Source organism: Cydia pomonella, chromosome 28 (assembly GCF_033807575.1).
Source record: "Cydia pomonella isolate Wapato2018A chromosome 28, ilCydPomo1, whole genome shotgun sequence".
Classification (NCBI taxonomy): domain Eukaryota; kingdom Metazoa; phylum Arthropoda; class Insecta; order Lepidoptera; family Tortricidae; genus Cydia; species Cydia pomonella.
This window is the reverse complement of record NC_084730.1, coordinates 3,759,125-3,783,103: the sequence shown is the minus strand read 5'-3', so window position 1 is coordinate 3,783,103 and position 23,979 is coordinate 3,759,125. Positions and strand designations below refer to the sequence as shown.

At 36.8% G+C, this 23,979-nt stretch overlaps 2 protein-coding genes across 3 annotated transcripts; both read right to left on the bottom strand.

Annotated features, from left to right (window-relative positions):
- Positions 1 to 1,589: 1,589 nt before the first annotated feature.
- LOC133532935 (uncharacterized) lies at positions 1,590 to 23,431 on the bottom strand. 2 transcript variants are annotated; one of them, XM_061871808.1, is made up of 6 exons: positions 23,146 to 23,431; positions 17,533 to 17,637; positions 8,804 to 8,967; positions 7,284 to 7,444; positions 6,549 to 6,715; positions 1,590 to 1,890 (listed from the first exon to the last, which is right to left on the bottom strand). In XM_061871808.1, the coding sequence occupies exons 3-6, from the start codon at positions 8,964 to 8,966 to the stop codon at positions 1,683 to 1,685; spliced, it is 699 nt and encodes a 232-aa protein (XP_061727792.1). In that variant the 5' UTR covers position 8,967; positions 17,533 to 17,637; positions 23,146 to 23,431; the 3' UTR covers positions 1,590 to 1,682. The 2 variants fall into 2 exon arrangements, with proteins under 2 accessions (XP_061727792.1, XP_061727791.1); XM_061871807.1 differs by lacking the exon at positions 23,146 to 23,431 and having other exon boundaries at positions 17,533 to 18,889.
- Positions 2,179 to 3,725, bottom strand: LOC133532934 (leucine-rich repeat-containing protein 34-like). The gene has a single exon (XM_061871806.1). The coding sequence runs from the start codon at positions 3,581 to 3,583 to the stop codon at positions 2,216 to 2,218; it is 1,368 nt and encodes a 455-aa protein (XP_061727790.1). The 5' UTR covers positions 3,584 to 3,725; the 3' UTR covers positions 2,179 to 2,215.
- Positions 23,432 to 23,979: the final 548 nt, after the last annotated feature.

Sequence of the window (23,979 nt, the reverse complement as noted above, 5' to 3'; positions counted from 1 at the left end):
CAAAAAAATACCGTTTTCATTCCCATACAAAAAATACTCATTTCCGATCCCTGTCTTGTAAGCTTATTGATCTTGTATTAATTATATATTTAGCGTAATTTACTAGTCTAGTGACCTAATTTAATTAAAAATTTGCACACTTGATTATCATGAGAAGAAAGCTGCTGCTAAATTTTGCACTGTGTTAATTGATGAGAAATTTGGCCTGAATGCATGAACTTAATAAATCTAAAGTTATAAATATAATGTTATGTTAACCTTTTAACCGCTGTAGTCTGTATATATAAGGCATATAATATTCAGCTCATTTCCCCGCAGTCTGATAAATAAGACACTGAAAAATTCTAGACAGTTAAAAGGTTAAATCAAATGCTCTGTAGTTCACAAAAAATAGATTGAATTTGAATACCAACGCGCATATACTACTGTTCCTAGATGCTCCTTAATTAACACTCTCACACATGAATAATTTAATAATTTAATTTCACATACACTTAAAAAGTTAAGTTTATTTTTTTCTCAAAGGACATGCTAAGATTTTAGGCATATGAATTCATTTCTGGCAATATTTATTGGAATTTGAACAAGCATCATAAAATTTAGGATTGTTTACAATATTTGTTCTCAACTTTTTACGAATCAAGAAGGTACTTTAATATTTAATCTCAGTGGGACCATGTTTTGGGATAAAAATAGATAGTATTTTTAAACATACCTTCAATGTAGGGGGTAATCCTTGATGAATCAAAGTAAATCCATATTTAGTATACAGACACGCACTTTCACAAAATTTCACTATTTGACATATTTTGGGCACTTTTTTTTATTTCTCTAAGCTCACAACACTATTTTTAAAATAAATCTCACTTTTTTAATTGATGGCGAAACAAGGAAATGAACGCGGAGCCAAAAGTTTAATCAAACACTTTTCAATGCAGGATGTTTAGGAAAAACAAAAATGTTTTCTTTTGCATTGGCTTTTAATGTTTTCGTTTCTGAAATAGTCCACGTAGCCTCTTGAAAGGCCCACTAGCAAACATTACATTTCACGGTTTAGTTAAAAATAAACGCGATCTGGCGTTTTATCGCCAGGGTTTATTTGAATTTTAATAATTCTATCAAATCGTACAGGCGCTACGAGTTGATCCGCAACGGGAGTCAACAACCGTTTGACATTTCATTTTAGACACAACGCGACGCCATTTTGCTTTCGGTACTACCAGATGAAGGGATAGAAGCTCCCGATTTTTTGTAATTAAAAACTGTTCTTGATTCTGGGGCCATCAATTTTATATAACAATCAAATGTGATAAAGATATCTTTTGCACTGTATATTGCTTTTTGCCCAAAATAATAAAAAAAATTATTCTTAAAATCGTAATAGGGCGACATCTTGTGACGTCGGCATGTTACTATGAAAGTTCATAGTTTCGCGTATTTTCGCTAGTGCATCACAGATGTCGCTTAAAAAATGTTACAGCTATCGTCTCATAGAGGGCATAGAAATAAAATCGTTTGACTAAACTATTCGTTCTTAATAATTTATTTTTACTTTCGCAAATAAATATTTTACATTTCATAGCGTATATAATAAGCAGGTACATTTCTAAACGTAGGTATAATATATGTTTTATAATTTTATTATACATGTATATTTTTTTATGTACATTTTCTTATAAATTTTAATTTTCATCAATGACTAAGGCCATTAGCTTAGAAGATTTTGTGTCCTCCTCAACTCCAGGAAAGACGCATCCCTTCTTAGCTAGCTCTTCGTAGGTCATTTCGTAGAGGTCCTCGAACCCTGCTTTCTTGGCTGCTATTTGCGAAGCCCTAGCTGTGAAGACTGTTGCAGTCACTTTAATTCGAAGGCTGCGGCAGAGGCTGATTCTGAAAACATAAAAATAACATTGTTATTCGTAACTATAAAGATTAAAACAAAATAAACGTTTTTGTGGTGAAAAACTAAAAGTACACCAAGTAAAATATAATAAAATTGATTAATCATAGAAAGCAAATATAATACTTACGCCAAATAAAAATCAAAAGACGATAATAATTAAGCAGCTAAATGATACTGCGGATACCTTCCAGTAGGTACCTAAGGAGTCAGATCGAAGTACAGCTACAGTCTGTATAACATAAAATACAGAAAATCATTCAAAAGAAACAGTGTCAAAAAGGCAAATAATTTATTACAAATTATTAAAAAATATCAAAATACTGTCCTAACTTCATTATACACTTTATCCAACTTCTTCCGGTGTTTGCAATCAACTTTAACCGGTTTTTTCTCTACAATAACATTTCTTTTAATATGATAAATCGGCTGTGCGTAGCCGAAGTCTAATTCACAATAATAAAAATGTTTATTTCTATTCGAAGGATTTGGATAATACGCTGCATACAATACTTCGTCCACTTCGTATATTTGAACGTCAATCGTATTTTGAAATAACGCTCCACTCGTCAGCATTCTCTGAATAACCTCGCAAGCAACATGGCCAAATTTATTTCCCCAAATATTTAAAAATCTCAAATAGTACGGCTTTTTCACCGAATTCAGCAAATCCAAAATACCCCGTTCAGTAATTCTGTTGCGACTGACGTCTAGGGCACGAATTTTTGAGTATGGCAACCCGAAACTTAGAGCCCGCACGCCTGTATCTTTTATATCGTTTCCCGCCAAATTTAGAAGAAGTAGGTTAGGTTTTTCGGCTAAGTATTTCCCTAGCAACTCGGCCCCGTATTCACCAATGTTATTAAACCCCAAATCCAAATATAATAAGGTTTTATTACATCTTAATCCTCTGACAAAGTATTCCATATCGTGACCAATGAACTGATTTTTTTGAAGATGTAATTCAATGAGTGTTTCATTTCTTTCTAATAAGTATTCAATGTGGTACGCCAGCCATTTTGTTTCATACGAATATCGGTTAAATAAAGGTATTATTCTACTAAAGTCCAACACTTTTACAGTTGTGTTTGTACCCTGGTCCGTCCTTAATGCTGTCACTAGATGAGCCACGCTGGTCAAAGTCTGTCCTGTCTCTCCTATATCACAATATTCTACGCTTGCATTTTCTCTTAAAAATTTTGCAAAATACTCTCCTCCTTTAGTTCCAATATCATTACCGTTAATTCTTAAATATTTCAATTTGATGAATTTCGCGTAATTTGCTAGTCTAAGCATAGATAACTCTGTTAATTCGTTGTTCATGATATTCAAGTTAATCAAACTGGAACGACTTTTGACCAGCAACTTTTTTAACAATTTATAAAAGCCGACATCTGTGATTTGATTGTAGCATAAATCCAGCTTCGTGATTCTTCGTGGTAACTCTTTAATATAGTAGCATATTGCTTTTATGTCGCTGTCTTTAATTCTTCTTTTGTATCTGTCGTAAATATCTTGCCCTCGTAATACTAAATACCCGGATCCATCTGAGTTTTTTTCAGTAAATAGACCAAGTCTGATCTTGTTGATTTCTGTATCTTTTAAAGGCGGTGGGTGACCCGTGATTTTCCTAACAACTTGCGCTGTGTCGCATATGCACTTCCGCGGAGATTTTGGCCCCATTTTTAACTAGAATAAAGAATAGTTTCAGAAAAATGTAAACATTTAGCCAAAATAATAATAAAATGTAAACAAATAACTATGAAATATATTGTCAATACAAGTCAAAATCTGTCAAAGTGGGAAATGACAATTTGAAAACTATTTGGTCGGCAATGTCCCAATGACAGTATTTTTTTTGTAAATGACAAAAGAAGTCTGAAATATGGAAGGTAGAGGCAAGGAACAAAATCTCCATATACCAAAAAGTGTCCGACAAAAAACCATAAATAGGTGGCGCTACAATACCTAGAATAAAATTTTATCATAGACAGCGCACTTCACTCCGTCAATAACGCCTCGGTTCTTAGCTACTCTAGCGCTACTCTGGAGAGTTTTGGAACTATTATTTATAGCTGACAGCTGGACACTTTTGCAACAGTTCTGTTCTTGCCTCTACCTTCCATTGTTTGAAATATAGGTACTACCAAAGAGAATTTGAAATAGAGGTGTATTTTTTGGCCATCTTTCGACACAAACTTAAAACTTTTAGAACGCCATTTGAATTTGATCCTTATTCTTACACTGATATGTGTTTAATTTGTTAAATATCAAAAAGTGGCGCCATCTTACGGGGCACTATCTAAAGGTTATGGCCCATCGCTCGAAACGATGCTGCCGTACTTTTGGCCTTTGATGTATTAGATGGCGCCACTTTGAAAAGCTCCCATGAAAGGCTAGATGAAAGGCTCCCATTTCTGTCGAGGTAGTTTGGCGCTCAAGCGCAGTGAGAGCGCCAATAGTTCGAGGATGAAATGGTGCCTTTCACCCGAGTTAAACACTCTACTTTTCATTTTGAATACTAAGAAAGTAAAATGCATGTGCATTAACTTCAGTAGTATTTCTTGAGGGTCCTTTCAATTCAAAATTTAGGTATATCGTTATTTATGGAATGGGGAGTTAATTATCAGAAAGAAATTGTTACAAGAAATCCATTTAAAACGAAAATTTTAATTGAAAATAAATACGGTAAGTATAAACTTCAGTAGTATTTCTTGAGGGTGCTTTCAATTCAACATTTAGGTAATATATCGTTATTTATGGAATGGGGAGTTAATTATTAGAAAGAAATTGTACAACAAATCCATATAAAACCTAAATTTAAATTGCCTATCATAAAAAAGAGAAAAAAAAATGTACAGTGATCTAGAGCAGAAACGTATCATGTTCTACACACTTTTTAGAACAACATGACCCACTCTCAGGGCATTACCAATTATAAAAAATGTGTGTAAAAACGTTAACTCGCGGAATAAATGTCTTGTACAGTCACGTCTGAAAACATCGACACGATCGAAGTGCCAAAAATCTGTATACACGAATTTATGGCCCATATTAGGGTAGTGTATACATATTTTAGGTACTTTGTCCGTACCGATATTTTCAGACGTGACCTTGTGGTAAACCATCGCATTATAAAACATCGATTAGAGAATGTAAATAAGAAAAGCTCGATGAGAAAGATGTCTCTGGAATGGAAGCCATGCTTATTTGTATGCCGACCACATTTCGAATGCTGATGATGTTTCTCATCGTTGCAGAGTCGAGGGCTCAGAATCAGTACAGTACATACTGCTAAAGGTGCTGTAGGTCTAGACCAGAGAGCGGAGTTTTTGAAAAATCGTATAATACGGTTGCCCCTGATTTTTAGGGTTTAGTAATCTAGAAACCCTCATAGTTTCGTCATGTCCGTCTGTCTGTCCGTCCGGGGCTTTGCTGCCATGATCGTATAGTGCCAGAAAGCTGCAATTTGGCATGGATACATAAATCATGCATGGCGACAGAACGGTATAATAAAAAATTCAAAAAACAAATATTGTTTAGGGTACCTCCAATACAAAATGATTTTTGCTTTTTTTTGCTATGACCCAATAGTGTCGGGTATCGTTGGATAGGCCTTTTAATGACCCACTTGTCAAAATTTTGAAAACAAAAAAAATACGCAACCTATAAACCTAGATATATTTATGCTGAAGCGATCGACATCAAAATCAAAGTGATTTGTTAAGATTTAGTTAGTGGAAAACATTTTCTCCTGAAATGGAATTTGATAGAAAAAATACCGTTATTTTATTAGATTCGAAAAGCTATTCTTCCGTCTTAAAGTCTTGCCCGCGACTACGCCGGCAATGCGAATAAATGCGGAGGAACTCAATAAAGAAGGAATTCTGAGGCGGGGATAATGCGTAAAATGGAATTCTAATCGCAAAGGAATCAATGGTAATGACTTAATGAGAGATGCTTTAGTATTCTCCTTTTTTTATTAAAACAATCAAACATAATAATCTAAACACTTAAAAGGATAAACAAATAAAACTAATTAAAATTTAAATTAAATAACACAAACATAAACTATCCATTTATCTACCTAAAAAAACTAGGATTCGAACAATATCCTTACTGACCGAATAAATATATAAAGCCAGCAAATACTCAATAAAATTTTACGAACGGTCAATTAACTTAGTCACCGCTAAGCTTCTCTCATAGCGGCCATAGCGCTACGTTGTAGCCTGCAACAGTTCTCCCGGAATGTATTGAACATGCTTTGTAGAACCATGACGACAGCGTGTCGTTATTGTGTTAGCTGTGTCAACTAGTTTTTAGCCTTATTATTTACTTGCGTAATAATTGAACCATAGTTTTTGCACATAGTGTTCGTTTGTCTAACATGTTTTACTTGAATAATCTACCTGTAAGTATCTCTTAATACATACCTATGCTGTTATAGTTTAGGCTAGATACTAATTAAAATAACAGTTCCATTAATAAATTTACTGCCCTGCTAAATTTTGTACTTTGAGACTTTTGTACTTGAGGAGAAAGTAACAAATTGAGAAACAAAAACGAAATTTGATACCATATTTCCCGGTGACGAGTACGTGTCGTCATTGGCGCTGAGTGGTATACCTAACTATGACAACGATACCTAGCCTTCAATATCTCCTTGGCGACCCCCAGCCCCCTCCACTCGGGGTCCACCACCAGTCCGTACGCCGTCAGATACTTGTCGACGCCATATTTCTCGAAGATGTCCACTCCTCGTGACACCAGGTCCACGGCTCCGAAAAGTTGACCCCAGATTTTGTCATGAGTCTGCAAAAAAAAAATTAAAAAAATTTGGCGAAAAATTAGATTCAGGCGTTATTTTGCGGAAATCCATATTAATTAAAACGAAAACATTACTAATCCTAGCATGGCCTAGGCCGGAAAATTTATTGCCTGCGCGCTTTGAAGTGCTCGCAACACAACGTTGCGCAGTACGAACGTAATGACGATTTTCCACGCATTTAAGAAAAGGTACTTATGTTACGTATATCTGGGCACTTTGGCCGTCACTGTCTATTTAATTGGGGCTGTAGGTACTTGGTACTGCAAAATGTGCATACTTTGGTCAAAAATTTGCTCCAAAATTTGCAAAATGTGTTGCCATATTAAGTGAGACCAGCTCTGGTATAATGGTCGCATTTTTATTACTCATCTCTATGCCTGTCACGTTCTAATAAGTATGTAAGTGGAAGACAGGCATAGTGACAATTGATAAAAATGCGTCTGTGCTACCACAGCTGCGGTAGCTACAGCTACAGCTGGTTGTGACATAGTTTATATATATATGAAAAAATGTGTTGGAGCACAATTACCCAGAGGGCAGCAAAGTACTCACCTGGAAGGGCTCATCCTTATCCTCTTTACACACGACCGCCAACACGTTGGCCCCAACAACGACGCCGTCGTCCGTGACGCACACCAACGACACGTTGTCGTTCAGCGTTTTGCGCCACAGTTGTTCAAGCTCGTGCATTGCTGATGGGTACTTCTCGATGCCTGATGAATTTAAGGTCAATTAATAAATATGATTTTTGAACTACGTTTATTGAGGAGCTTTTGTCGACTACCTAGTCGGTTCCGTTAGACCTCTACATTAGGTACATAAATGCAATTAGCAAAACAATTTTAGTATTGTGTATACACAGTGTCTGACTCTGTGTGTTCAGTCGTTACCTACACAACAAAATAAAACTAGTGTAGTAACACGTAAGCACACAAAAACTGAATCGACAAAATACAATCGCTGTATAATAATCGAACCTGCTCGCAAAATTTCACGAGAATCAGTTGAGGAACGCCGCCTTTATATGAGAATTAATAGGCAGATAGCCATAGTAAAACATTTTTGTTCAAGCTGAAACAAATATCTTCGCTTTCGCTTGGTAAAAAATCTGATGAATCTCACCAATATAGTTTTTTTTTTATTATAGGACATCATTACACAAATTGACTAAGTCCACAGTAAGCTCAATAAGGCTTGTGTTGTGGGTACATATACAACGATATATATATATAATATATAAATATTTATAAATACTTAAACACATAGAAAACACCCATGACTCAGGAACAAATATCCGTGTTCATCACACAAATAAATGCCCTTACTAGGATTTAAACCCGGGACCATCGGCTTCATAGGCAGGCACCCACTAGGCCAGACAGGTCGTCTTACTTGCAAGGAGGCTCATCCCTAATAAAATATGTGCCCAGCAGCGTTACAGGTCACCAACCGGACCGAACCGACAGGATTCAAGCGGAGTCAAATCCTGGATCCCCGAGAGTGACGCCGCGCCCGGTGAAGCGGCGCCAGACGGTCGTGGTCAGATTTATCGGAGCAGCCAAGGTATTAAGGCCTCTATTTTCAAGACGTTAACGCATTCACTGCCAGTGCGAGCTGCGCGGTCCGTTTGTAGGTAGTATGCTTTGTAGCAAAAAGTGCCTACAAACAGAGAACCCGTCTAGCGGGTTGCTGGCAGTGAATGTTTAAATGTTTGAGTAACTTGGCCGCTCCGATATATCTGATGACGAATATAAGATGGAGCTTGTTATTTGGAGACAGTTTATGGTAGTATAAATGATACACTTTTAGTCAATCTGCTCACACTTCTGTATTTTAACGACACGTTGTCGTGTTTGGCATTAACCTTTTGAACGCTTTATGTCATAAACACAAACGCCAAGCTCCCGGGCGCAAGCGAGCTAATGTAAACCTTACTTGAAAGTGTGAAATGGAAGGTTACTTTGACAGCATACGTCATGACACCTATAGTTGTCCTTGGCGCTGTGGGTGCGACTATTAGTTAGTAACGACGCCTTTAGGGGATCTTGGCGTTCAACGGGTTAAACACTCACCAATGTACTTGCAAGGCGGCTCGTCTCTAGTGAAATATGTTCTCAGTAACGTTATAGCTAACTCGTACAGGTCTGGAGTCAAATCCTGGACCCTCAGAGTGACGCCGCGGGCCGTGAAGCGGTGCCAAACGGTCGGGGTGGCTGGCGGGCGTGTGTACGGCATTCTGTTGGTGTTTAAGACTATCGTCGACGATCGCTTTCCCATTCAAACGCAGTCCCCATTTTCCTCCCAAGAATATGAAAACTATTTTTACACAATTTGTTGGATTTTAACCTTTTTTGGACATTTTTCGATTATTTGATTGTTATATGAGTTAGGAGCGAAAAACAGGAGGAATTATCCATACAAAGCTTTTATTAATTCTATACTTGCACCATTCCACTAACGCGGGGTTAACCGGTTAAACCTGAAGTTACCATGGTTCCCAGTACAATTCGACACTGGGTTAACGGTTTAACTTGTTAACCCCGGGTTAGTGGGATGGTGCAAGTGGCGCTAATAGATTTAAAAAATCAATAAAAGTTAAACAAAGCGGAATAGCTATGGTTAATATACATGAAACTATGTAAATTTTTTTTTTATAAATGTCAATATACAGAGAGGAAAATGAGGACCACGTTTGTATGGAGAAGCGATCGTCCACACCCTCTTAACTCATACTAAACACTAATCACCGCCCGCCGTCGGCAGGGTGTTCATCCTCACACCCTAGAACCTAAATGGTCACGCACTGTGCGGTTTAAGAGGAACTTCCTCCCGCGCACGCTCCGGTTGTGGAATGAGCTACCTGCCGAGGTTTTCCCGAGGGTCTACAAAATGAGGTTTTTCAAAAAAGGAGTGTACAGATTTTTAAAGGGTCGGCAACGCGCATGTTACACCTCTGGAGTTGCAGGCGTCCATAGGCTACGGTGACTGCTTACCACCGTCGTGGTATAAAAAAAAATCAAAATGTAACCAGTCCCTAAGGCAAGTGTACACGATCGTAGGGGCCTTATCAGATAAAAATAAATCATTAAATTGATTATATCCAAAATGGAGTTATTTAAAACCTTTAGGCGGGCCAGGGCAGATTCGTTTTGAGACAGTTTCGTTTTTGGGCCCGAATCTGAGTAAGCCCGACTCTGTAGAGGCCAGATTCGCCATAGGTATCTTTCTGAACAAAACAATATCGACATACGACTTATGATATAGAAGTCACTTTCTTTTTAAAACAATTTCTGAGTAGGTCAGATTCGTATATGGTCCCGTGACATGACAGTAATACGTCTGATTGGTAATAAGTTGGGATCGGATTTATGCAGTTTCTTATCATAATTACTTTATCATATTTAATCTTAAAGTGGCCAGTATCTCAGAAATCTGCTGATTGTACCTGGCCTTTTCGAAATTAAATATACATAAAATCTGTCCTAATAAGAAAGCGTTATGCTAATATTAAAGCGTGATGAATTCTGGAAACAGAATTCATCATTAAAAGAATCTGCTTAATATTTTAATCGAATCGTTGCTAATCGGATGAGATAAGAAACTGCATAAATCCGATCCCAACTTATTACCAATCAGACGTATTACTGTCATGTCACGGGACCATATACGAATCTGACCTACTCAGAAATTGTTTTAAAAAGAAAGTGACTTCTATATCATAAGTCGTATGTCGATATTGTTTTGTTCAGAAAGATACCTATGGCGAATCTGGCCTCTACAGAGTCGGGCTTACTCAGATTCGGGCCCAAAAACGAAACTGTCTCAATACGAATCTGCCCTGGCCCGCCTAAAGGAAAATAAAAGCGGCCAATTGCGAGTCCGACTGGCCCATGAAGGGTTCCGTGTCATTTATGACGTATTAAAAAAAAACTACTTTCTAGATCTCGTTAAAAAAAATTCAATCAAATGGGGTATCTATATACCCCACACGTATGAGTTTGATGAAAAAAAAATTTCGAGTGTCAGTTCTAAGTATGGGGAAACCCCAAAATTTTTTGTTTTTTTTTTTCTATTTTTGTGTGAAAATCTTAATGCGGTTCATAGAATACATCTACTTACCAAGTTTGAACAGTATAGTTCTTATAGTTTAGGAAAAAAGCGGCTGTGACTTAAACGGACAAACAGACGGACATGACGAATCTATAAGGGTTCCGTTTTTTTCCATTTGGCTACGGAACCCTAAAAACACCGTGACTACTTTAAAACACAAATAAATGCTTATAAAATAACTCCTGATGAAATTACTCCAGTTCGGGTTGCACATCGTGCTAAAAATGACAGATCAGTCGACTATAGGTATGAAGTCTGGAGCCGCGGCAGGATGCACGGTGTGGTAGCCAACATGACAGTGAATGTCATTTGTCGACAGCCGCAAAACGATTCACATTATCAATATATCACTTTTAAACAGTGCCGGATTAAGACATTTTGATGCCCTAAGCATTTCTAGACCATGGTGCCCCCTCATCAAGATTACATTGAATTTTCTTGGTAAATTGAGTGACTATTGCCGCATTACTGCTGAGAATAGAATTTTCAATCCATCACATCATTTTATCACGGAAATTGACAGTACTGCAGCAGTAATGTTCCAACAGTATGTAAGGTCAAGTGTTAGCAAATTGAAGATGGTGCTTCGCATAAGGCCGGAGGCGAGCCAACCAATGTCCAAGTGTGAGAAGACATTAAAGGCATAAGCCGTACTCCGCACAGGGTTTTGCAACCTCTAGAGCTTTCCTGCGAAGCTCATTCATGTGAGAGCAAAGGCAGAGCTTCAGTAGGAGCTTAGCCATTGGCCATTGGTTCTTGTCAGAACAAGAACCAATGGCCGCAAGTGTCTTAAATAGCAAATTATTGTTTACGAAAACGGGACTTAATAAGGTAAGTTTTAAAATTACCACTGACCCGACGTTTCAAAAACGGCGTTGTCCCCATGGTCTCGGAGAAGACTGGGTAAAGTCGACATCATTATCTTGACGTTGGAGGTAATTTTAGAACTTAATCAAACGCGATTAAGTCCCGTAGTTAAATAATAATGTGTCACAATTAGGCCAATAAAATTAGATTTTTTCGAATTTGGTCCTAAAAATGCGTGTAATCCCAGTTTGCTCCATTCCAGGAGGTGTGCATAAATGTTTCCTCTTTTTCAGTTTTTTTTTGCTTGAAAATCGAAAACGGTACGTCCGGCGGAAAATTTGTTCTAATTATGATTAAAACTGATATCTGAGGATCCGAAATGTAATTTAATTATGTTCTTGCAATAAAACATATTGATTTATTGAAGGTACCCTAATATTCCTAGTCTAAATTGTATAAAAAGACGTGTGGCACTCGGGGACTGCCGCGGTAAAGCTATTGCATAGCATTTTGTATCAACTTATGCAATTATAATTATTTATTTATTTTATTTATGCAGTATTTCTTTTTCTTTGATATTAATTCAAGTTACACTTTTTGAGCGTGGTGACCGATAAGAAAACAATTTTTTCTTTTATTAAATAAATAAAAAGTTAATATTGTTTAAAATATTTTTATTATTTTACAATACATGTGGGTCAGAAATATATTCATTGAAACTATAGGTTTATGATAACTGAAATAAGAAACATAAGTTTGCGACTTAATATCCTCTAAATACCTAGAAAATACCGCGTCAATGGTGGTCCCATATTTTGTTGTGGACTCTTGTGGATCATTATTCATTTTCAAATTCAATGTCTTTGATAGAAAAGTTGTCAACCGCTCTGATTTTTTATCAGCGAAGTTAATGTTGAAATCGCCAGCCAAGATAAGTGGAAATTTATTACCATTTGTACCAAGTATTTTCGACCCTTCTTCAGTGTACTCCAGTAAAGTGCGATGAATAAAATGCTCCACCTCGTCCAATTTTGGATTCGGAGAAATGTAAATTGCTACCATAACTATTTGTAGGCCATTTCTAAGTTTGCATAAGCACGCACAAATATCTCCAACAAGATGGTTTCTGTTATATACATAATGAAGAATGAATTTATTTATATATATATATATTATCAATCAATCCCTCAAAATTTAACCTTTTATCAATTATATTGAGAATCTAAATTGAGAATTTAAACTATACGCGTGTGTGTGTTTGTGTGTATAAAAGAGGGCTACTTTTAATATCGCTCATTTTAATATCAAAAATTTAGGTTATCTTTATAGCAGTATTATATTTTCAATTCAAAATTAATACTGCATTTGTGATAATAATAAAATGTATGTATATAGAGTACTCACTCATTTTCTTTCACTATTTTTTCGTGACTTTCTTCATTAATAATAAATGCACTTTGTTCATTCATATTCAAAACACTTTATACACAAATTTTACAAGTACAGCTATTCACTGTTGTACATAAATACCTATACACCTATATTAAACTCAGACCATTTCGTTTTTATTTTTTTTTTCTTTATTGGGAAAAAAAACAGACATAGGCAGATGATACAGAAAAGAGGATATTGGTTTTTACATTATAAGTGCAACCTACATCCTGAGACAATTCCCACTAGGATTTATAAACTAATGATTTATAAGTGGCATTGAGCTATAAAATGTTAGTAAGTTACAGGGGCGGCGGGTCCATACAACTCGATTCCCACCGGCTTGCCTAAAACTTATTGCTACATAAACCAAACTTATATATCATCATTAAAATTAAAAATATATCCATAATGAAAACACTACGTATTACATTACCTTGGAATTGATAACACGATTTACTAAAGCACTAATCATAGCAGGCGCGCGAAGTGAAGCTAAGCTTGACTATTCATTCATGCGCCACTACACAGATACGAAAACTCACGCACATGCTCATAAAGTTTGCTATAGAGAGTCCACGCGAATGAGCTTCAAAGCAACTCGGTCTTGTATCGGGTTATTCATTTGAATAAAAACCTTAAACGTAATAGCATAAGGTTTATATTGGAAAAATGCCCACACATATTCATAAAGTCCGCGAGCACTGAGGGGCCTACCGCGAACACCGTAGTACGCAAATTGCGGGCTACTTTCTCTTTTACTCCAATGGCGTAATTAGGGTGACAGAGAAAGATGCTCGTAATTTGCGAACTTCGGGGTACGCGGTAGGCCCTCTGTACACGACCGCGATAACGTCAGTTATTATTAACATGCTGCTTCATTTGAATTTAAACCTTAAATACAAACAGGTAAGATTTATATTGGAGTGTAGTGGTTCACAATTTTAAATCGAGTGGCGTTTGCCGCGCAAATGCTTAATATTGCCATACAAAAACATTGAATTGAATAAATGGGTAAAATTGTACAGTATTTTGCTAGCATTGATAACAATTTTTGTAAAAACCTTTGAAAAAATGATGAATTTTAATAGAAAAATCCAAGAATCTTATGTAGTCTCAAGTTTAATAATTTGATAAAGAACGTTTCTTCAAAGAAAGTACTGTTTGTAGGTTTGTAGTAATAGGTTTTAGAATTTGCGTGTTTGTGAACACTCCCGTCCCGGTTGTTACCAAGGCTTGTTGTTATTATTAGAGTTTTAAATGTTTTTATGTGATTTTATTTACTTGTGTGCACAAATTTATATATAAAGTTACTAAACCAGTGATATTTTGTATGTTGTGTGTATAATAGTATGGCAAAGGTGGTTATACACTAACTGCAAAAGGTCGCGCCCAAGGACACACCTAGCGCATAATGTTAAGGTGTTTTTTTTGTTCCGAGTTGCCTAGCCAGAATTTTCACGCGCCGCTACTGGTAAGTTAGTATTGTATGAAATCCAAATAAATAATTATTTATTTTGTTAGATTTTTATTTAAGTATCTTTTTTCACACTATTTAAACATGTGATTTATGAGTTTTGAAGTAGAAATACATTTTTATTTGTATTTTTTATAATTAATTTTTCAAATAAAAAATAGAAATAGTACATAGTTATTTGTTTAAGGGAGCCATTTTTTTGTATATTTTATTTATTTATTTACAATAACAATATACATAATGGATACATATAAGTAAAAGGGGTAGATATGTGACGTTAATAGTTGACAAAACTAAAATCTGGTCCAGCACCCACTCATTTGCAAATACTACACACCATTATAATGTACATGTGCACAACGAGCAACAGGGATAACCAAATATAGTTAACAGTGCTTCAATAGCCAATAGTAATAGCAAATTTACTGTGTTGTTTATTGTAGTTAGGGAGTTTCGTTCTGTTTATCATCAGCAGTTCCACTACACTAATTGCCAGTTTTTGGATGAAAATGCTTAATTTGTAGACAAACAATACAAAAATCACTATATGTGTACCTATAAGATTTTAAGTGTTCCCTCAATTCTTCATGGATTCCATCATTAGAACTTTGAACCCGGGACGGGACCATCGGCTTTATAAGCAGGGTCACTGCCCACTAGGCCAGACCAGTCATCATACATTTTACTTGACAAATAGAGATGATTATTATTTATTTCTTTTGTTTATGATAAAAGGTTAAATTTGATTGATCTAATATCTGTTCTAAATATTTTTTACACAGTTTTCAACATACATAAATACATCTTAAAACTACACTATAACTCGCATATTAAAATTGTAAATCCGAGCTCTCGTTAAAAATGTTGTCCATAGTTTTCCTATTGTTGTACAAGTACTATTTAGTAATTTTTGATGGACTATTCCCGATATTTGGGTTTCAAGTTAATGCAAGATATTGTTTTAACAATACTATCAGAAAAACTGGATTTTTGGTTAACAACCGGTTATTCGTATATTAAAATAAAAACCGGTTACATTCTATAGTTTCAAGGAATAGGAGCACATGATTTAAAAAGTTGCATTATTTATAAAAAAAAATTGCTGACTCGGGCATGCATGCACTGCATGAAGCGGGCATGCCTACTTGACACTCGGATAAACGTGTTTCTCACATGGGTAATGCATTATTTAGCTGTCGCGCTCACTCAATAACAAGGAAATTTTTAATTTTATTTAGAAAAAATATGTTTTCAAATGTTATAACAGTACTTACGAATGAAAAGTGATACCGTGAGCTTTGTTTTTGTGCTTGGAGCTATTGAAGCACTGGAAAAAGGCGCAACACGGCATTCTTTGGTAATATTTTATCGAATTTGATGACAATGTTGACACTTCAGCGTCACCCGTACGACTAATTCAATATAGGTCCCGGAACCTATATTTTGTGGCTCACGATCGAGCGCCTGGTACCTCATCTACCCCTATTACGTACATCAATGATACATACAGATTACTATAAACAGCTGCTTATGTATTTGTCCGATTTCGGAGCAGCTCGTCTCGATTCGTGCGAGTTTCGTAGAGTCGTACAATACGTCTAATCGCACGCACACAACGCCGTGTCGAAGACTGCCGAACTGAAACGACGTTAGACGAAGTGGGGAGCGTGAGGTTTTTTCGTTACGGAATTTCTGGATTCGGTCCCCGCGCTCAAGGCCCGCGATAGAAGCTATGCAATAGCTTAAAAAGGTCGACATTTTTTATTTTTGGTAAAATCATGTTAAAAATCCAAAAACGCCTTCTTACTAGTGTCTAATCCACGAACTGTCCTATGTCCTTCAAAATCAAATGGTTTCGAAAAGAAAAAAATATCTCCTAAGGACCCCAAAATGTATGCATACCCCCTGAGATGGAGCAAACTTGGATTACACGCATTTAGAATGAAATGAAAGTATTAAAATATTTTCCAGCTTGCTGGGAATTAATTCCTCAAAACGCTATTTTTGGATCTAATTTGATTGGCCTAAATCGTGAAAGTTTAAATCAGTGTTTTTAAAGGCAAAGTCTAAGGCTGAGCTTTTCATAAGGCTGAACGCGCGGAGCGTTCGATAGGCGCTTACGGATGAGGCATGGATGAGGCCAAAGGTAGAGCTGGAAGAAAGCATTTGAATTTGACCACTGGCGAGGTATGAATGGCTGAACGTCCGGAGCGTCCGATCGCGGTAGGTTATCATACAATACAACTGATGGCGAGGTGTGAGCAAGGCAGAAGGCCCAGCTTCGAGAGAGGACAGCTTAGATTTGGATCCATGTTAAGTGAAAGTAAGGCAGTTTGCACAAAGTAGAAGGCCTAGCGTCGCATAAGACCTAACGCCGAACTGCAAAAGAGTGGCTTGAAATCGAACCTGTAATCACGGTTCTCCTACTCCTCGGCCTTTGGCTTAAGTGGAAACCGAAACTTAATAAGTTGCTTTTGGTTTTGTGCCTTCGCGGGGCCCTTTATAACAGTTTGACAATTAGGTCGCAGGAACGTGGTTCTGCAGCAACTCGGCCAGGCCGACACATCTGGCGTGCAAGAGAGCAAAATTCGCTACCAAATCGGTAATCTACGTCGAGAAAATCGGTTGGCCACAAGCCCGACGGTAAAATATTTTGGCTATGAGCTTTGAGGGCCTCCGCGAAGGGTTGGAGATGTGCTTACGTGTCCTCACTCTATTACAACCCTTCGTTATTAGATGGGTACTTGCACACGTCAAAGTCGACAAAAAGTTTCGTGTACATAAGTACTACGACTGCGATGCAGCCTGCGCGTTTTTTTCCTACGATTTTGGTGCCCCCCTAGACGTGGTGCCCTAAGCAAGTGCTTATTTTGCTTAATGGTTAATCCGGCACTGCTTTTAAATATTATTAAAGTTTCGAATTGTTTTCTATTAAAGACTGTCACTGGCAAAAATAAGATAATTGGCTAATCTTACCTCAGATCGGGATAGGCAGACGGCAGTGCTCGCTCGCAGCTCGGGGCTAAGTGAGGTGTTTAAGGGATGCTCCGGTTTGGGGTACACAGGTCTCAGTCTTAGTCACTTTCGGAAATTAAAATCTCTAAGTTAATTTTTAGATTTTGAGGTAAGTTTCAACATTCACTATCATTCGTTGATGCAATACGATGATCATGTTTAACATCAAGTTTGAGTTGTGTGTGTTATTTTATAGTAATTCAAATGCGTCAAATTAAATGTTTTTATGAACAAGTTCTTTATTTACAATAGCAATATACATAATGGATATATACAGATGATTACTATAACTAGCTTATATCTAAAATAGGCCCTTGAGGCATTTCTTTTAAAATGATGTTAGGTAAATACTTAAATGTATTTTCTGTCGTTCTATGAGTACAGTACTGCCTGACTTTTTATGAACATTAATGTTTTAATTTTGGAACCCCAATACAAACAGAGGAGTTTATATGTATGTCTGTTAGTGGCATAGTATTTATATCAGTATTATAATTTTGTAGGGGTTATACCCGCTACCTACTCATCCTACCGGACCGCGGCATTTAGACTATCTTATTATTATCAAAGATGGATAGATCTCCTAAACACGAGCGTATCTAAATTATTATTACGACAAACTGGACCTATAAAACTCTGTGGCATCTCTTGACAGACTGTCAACGTCGTGCCACAAGATCTAACAGATGGCGTTAGTAGAGAGTGCAACCTTCTATGAAGCGCAATATATTTCCTACATCACGCTTATTGATTGCCGACTGTCAGTTACAATATCCTAACTCCTAACGTACTCTCTATTACCCTCTCACTACCTTTCTACAACTCTTAGAGTCTTAATTTTTTTAAATAATAAAACAGTGTCAAACATAATAAACCAGTAGCTCTGCGACCTCTAGACTTCGCGATAAGCTTAAAAATATATATAAAAACTTTTTCGTTGAGTCATTAACTCATTATCACAGTGAAATCACAATGGTCTTAACTGAAGTGCCAAAGACCGTACTGGCTTAAGTCATTTATGCCAATTTCCGCCATTTTGAACTTTTTCCAAAAACGAAACGACAGAAAAAATATATCTAACTATCGAACCGAACAAAATCTTGAACATCTTCATCATAAAGCTGCATAGGAGACGTTAGCTAACACTCGATAAAATTTTAATACGGATCAGTCGTGACCGAAGATACTTTGCAGTGAGGTGCAGGCCATTTGCCCCTTCAACGCAGCGACTTCTTATATACCTGCTGAAGATACAAGCATAAGGTTCAGTGTAAGCTCCCATCATGTGTGTTGAACGCATGTTTCCTGACGTCGTACTATCAAAACGTGATCTGTATGACTTAAAACAATAAATATTAATGTTATAAGTTATATAGTTAAAGAAACGACGTATAGATTTGCGCACAATTCGTAAACAAAGATACGACTCTCACACCTAAATATGACACCTTCGCTACTCGTGTAGTTCATAAGGTATAAAAAACATGTTTACAAACACATGCATTGAACGCATAAAGATATTTTTAGTTGAAATTGTTCTTAAAGCGTTTTCTGCTCAAAATAATGTGTTTGAATTTGTGCTCATTCCTATGCATGAATTACGTTCACTAGTCCGCCCATGTTTTATTCGATCATTCATTCACACAGACATACATTTTGAGTCTATTTAGGAAACAGGGCGTCTAAAAGACAAGTCTAACAGTACAAGAAGAAGAATAAAAAAATAAGAGTAAAAAAACGCACTTTAGTCCTCAAGACCAAATTTTTTTTTGCAACCATTAAATTAAAGTATGATTCAAAGTCAAAGTCAAAACATTATTTATACAAGTAGGCTAGCACCAAGCATTTTCTAACATCCTTATATGTACAATACAAACATCATAAAAAGCGAATTATTCAGAACAATATACTCACGCAATAATCTTTCATATTTTTCCTCGCGTTGTCCCTGATTATTACCACGGCTCGTGGGAGCCTGGGGCCTGCTTGGCAACTAATCCCAGGAATTTGCGTGGGGCGTGAGTACTAGTTTTTACGAAAAACGACTGCCATCTGCCCTTTCAGCCCAGAAGGAAAAAAACTAGGCCTTATTCGGATTAGTCCCGTTTCCTCACGATGTTTTCCTTCACCGACTGGTAAATATCAAATTACATATCATATGTACATATTTCCGGATTGAAAGTCGCACACTCTTATCAAATCAAATCAAATCATTTATTTCGAACAAGGTCCATATCGTGTTAGTAACATACTAATACATAAATCTAGGGTTAGTGTGATATGACATTAATACAAATTCTTACATAAAGGGGCATATCGCTAGACTACCAACGCTTTTTCAATTATGAACGACACTGATTCACAGAAATATATCTTTTCTGTGCACTGATTGTATAAAACGCCTAGTTAAATGTGTTTACCAAATTCACTGGTAGATGTCGCTATTACGTCTATCAAAAATCCTACATCACGCGAACGGTAGATCATCGTAGTGTAGTATACATACATAAGATATAAAACTTATTTTTGTATCGTGAGACGATTTGTGTGGTTAATAGTTCAGGCGAATTAAACATACTTCCGTTTATAATTAAACGAGGTGTTTGATTTTGAGCTTTCCCCTTCGAGACCAGAGTACAGAATATACACTGATCTCAGTGTGCCCCGTTCCTTGTCAGGTGTCGTCACGATTTAATCTAACGGATAACTCGCATAACCACCGTATAATTTGAGCCGGGAATCCGAAGACGCCTTTTCCTATTTATTCCTAAGACTTGCTCAGGAAGTTATATTGGAGTGGTTGAAATAACGCAATACAATAAGTAGTTATTTGTTTTACAAGAAGCAAAGTTGTTGTTTAACCGCTCGTGCTAAATTGACACCCGAGCAAGCGAAAGTTTCCAAAACTGAACCACGAGCGTAGCGAGTGGTTCGAGAATTGGTATCTCGAGCGTTGCAAGGGTTTCAAGACACGAGGGTTAAAGGTTAAACAAACTTTGCCTCCGAGTGAAACACAAAATTTTCCACCACACCAACGCGAGGAAAATACTAACTATGATTACTATGAAATACCAAAAAAATCAAACCAAATCAGATCCAAATAAACGTAATAAAAAATGATCATTCAAAATCGCGCAAAAAGCGTCGCGCAGCGTTGTATTTGTATCGGAGCATCGTTTATGGCGTCGGAAGCGCCATCGACAATAATAGTTAGGGAGGTGGCGAGCAAAATTTCGATATCATCAGCACACATGGCAGACGTTATTAATAGCAATAATGATACCTTGAGAAACATAAAGGACCTCGTCTGCCACCACGGTGGCGCTGCGTTGTCAATTTACAGCGTTTCAAATATGTTAAAAAAAAAGGTGGGCGATATTATTTGCACATGTCTGCCTCTGGGGCTGATGATCACAGTCATCCTGTAAACACAAAAAATCGAAGAGGCAGACATCCAGGGCTCTGACTTTTGAAGTTTTAAATTTTTTAAGTTATTTTTATTATTTAAAAAACTGTATATGAAATGCACACTTGGCAGATTTGAATTGTTCGATTAAAAACAATGAAAAGGACCACGGAAAAATAGTCTGCCAGCGTGATGCCGCTGCGTTGTCTATTGACAGCGCTTCAAAAATGTAAAAAAAAAAAGATGTGCTATATTATGCGCACATGTCTGCCTCTTGGACTGATGTTTCAATTTATCATGAAAACGAAAAAAATCGATGAGGCAGACGTTCAGACCCCTGATATTCCAAAGGCAGACCATTTGAATTTTTTTTTTTTTTTTTTTTTTCAACTCGACACTCGCGCCAAGCTGCAAATACAAAATTTTGCATCTACTGAATATTATTGAAAATAATTAATAGAATCTATACGAACGATTTTCAAAACTCTTCAAAATATTTGGCTTCTGCCTGTTAACTGCGGCTCCGCAGGTATAAAACATCTCCATAGTTCCTTTCGTAGTGTCTCTCTTTTATCTGGGAATATGAGTGAGAACGGTATAACCCAGTTCCGACCTTTTCCGTATTGCGTACCTAAATGTATATAGCGTATACCTACATCTATAGATACATGTGGTAGTATAGAAGTAAATAGAAAGAAACAGGAGACAGCCTTCCCTCTTATTTTGCACGCTTTCCCTCTCTCTCGCGCTCCCAGGCACTTCCACAAGGACGTCTCGAAAGCGTAAGGCTTTGTACACAGCAGAGGTTGCAGAGCAGGTTCTCCGAGACGCTCATCAACAGTTTTGGAGTATTTCGAGTAATTGGAGTATTTGGAGTCTTTGAAGTTTCTCGAGTAATTTTAGTGTGTAAGCGCTTGATACACATAATAATTGAAAAAATCGGAGCGCGTTTTAGGAAAATGTGCGATTTGAAGTGCGCTATGTGTACTCTGCCTAAAGATTTCAAATAACGTACAAAGCGCCTCTACCATCGCCCGTTTTAATAGGGAGAATCCCTCGCAGCTGCTCCTGTACAGTAAGAATTTGGTTAGTTAAACAAAATAATAATAATAAACCTATAAAGAATCACAATAATAACATGCAATACCCGCTTCCCCTTGATTACGTCCATTTCAAACCGTTATAAAGTTAAATATCAGTGAGCAAAGTGTCTGCCAAATGTTTTTTCGTATCCACGGAGTCGTAATGAATCGAATGGGGGCAATGAGAACCGTGTGCAAATGACTTAGTAGAGTTTTTTTTTCAAACACTTTTACAACTCCGTCCCATGATAATGCAGAGCCCTGAATGTCTGCCTCCTCGATTTTCTTCGTTTCCAAGATATTTGTGACCATGAACCCCAGAGGCAGACGTGTGCAAATAATTTGATACCCCTTTTTTTTTTAACAACTTTAATCGGCTGTAACGCGAAAACGCAGCGACGTAGGACCATTATTGACTGGACCAAATCGATTCGTACTGACGTAAACTGCAATCTACCTCGATGTGAAACGTGTGCAAATCATATACCGAAATGCTCGCCACCTCCCTAACTATAAGGTCCCTTTCATAGATAACATCACAAATATTATTTATTGCTCACCAATACAATTGGAACAGTACATAGTTGAAACAGGTCAGAAACTCTCAGTATTAAGATTAAGAAAATGTATACTGGAAGACCCATTATATTCAATAAGTGATTTTTTTAAGACAAGTGTATAATTTATAATCGCATACTTATTTCACAATGTCTTTGTTTATTATTGATATTATTTGACGATCCTTTTCAGGTGAAGATTTTCATATTATGTATAGTTCATGAATAACAATATATATAATGGATACATACAGATGATTACTATAACTAGCTTATATCTAAAATAGGCCCTTGAGGCATTGTACCAAAAAAAAAATTCATGAATTGAATTTATTTGGATTATCTTGCTATTATTTTAAATTTATTTCTGACGATCACAATATAGATCCTTATAAATTGATATTATGTAATATGTACTGTAATCATATGTTGTGAAATAAATAAATCTAAATATAAATCATACATTACAGTTTTGAATGATTCACGGTTAGTTTCACTAGACATCGACTGGGATATGGACCGTGATTACCTTTTGTGTGTTTTTGAGTTCCCGATATTTCGACGCAGTTCCATGCATCTTGTTCACGGGTAACTGGAGATAGCGGGCGGGTGTCAAAGTTGTGTAGATCGCGCTCGGTCTACCCTCATTCGTGCGCGTCGGCTGCGTTCGCTTTCAACGTTACCATTGGTCGCGTCCACACTTGTTGATCTATCCAAGCACTCTACTATCACTCTACACTCACAGTTCCACTGCGCGTGCGATTCGGCAGATTCGGCTGTTGCTGAACTGCGTCGAAATATCGGGAATCCAAAAACTATACAAAAGGTATTCAAATCAAATCAAAGGTACAGGTTAAGTTAATTTTTCTTGATTCTTCGAGGCACGTTTATTTCGTAGATTTTATTTATCCTATACGAAGTTATACATATCTTTGGTTATTACATAGAGTCCGTCTAAGGGCGTCCGCTATCTGGCGCGATTGCACGGAGCGGGTGCGCTGGTAAACGAAAAATACTTATAATACTGTTCTGTATCTTTAGGTTTAAAATAAAAGTAAACAAAATCTACCCTCAAATGGCTCCTTAAGCCAGTTGAGGGTAGATGAAAACGTTACATGATCAAATAATGTAGGTTAAAGTCAGGTCGTTCAGTGACATTATATCCAAGCGGTTTTGTATTTGGTTGGTTAACCGCTAAATGTTATAACTACCCGAAAATCTTCAAATTGTTTGTTTACTTTTATTTAAATACCTCAAGATACAGAGATAGTATGAGCAAAGCTAACTGGCGCGGACGCGTGCGACGGATTGTACCTACAAATCCTACAATCAAAGATAATTTGAAATAGAGGTGGATTGTCAA

Coding starts and splice junctions, on each gene's coding strand:
- LOC133532934 (XM_061871806.1), bottom strand. CDS start 3,583: ATGGGGCCAAAATCTCCGCGGAAGTGCATATGCGACACAGCGCAAGTT.
- LOC133532935 (XM_061871808.1), bottom strand. CDS start 8,966: ATGCCGTACACACGCCCGCCAGCCACCCCGACCGTTTGGCACCGCTTC. Junction 6,716..7,283: donor ATAAGGATGAGCCCTTCCAG/GTGAGTACTTTG, acceptor TTTTTTTTGCAG/ACTCATGACAAAATCTGGGG. Junction 1,891..6,548: donor AAGGAGATATTGAAGGCTAG/GTATCGTTGTCA, acceptor TTATGTTTTCAG/AATCAGCCTCTGCCGCAGCC.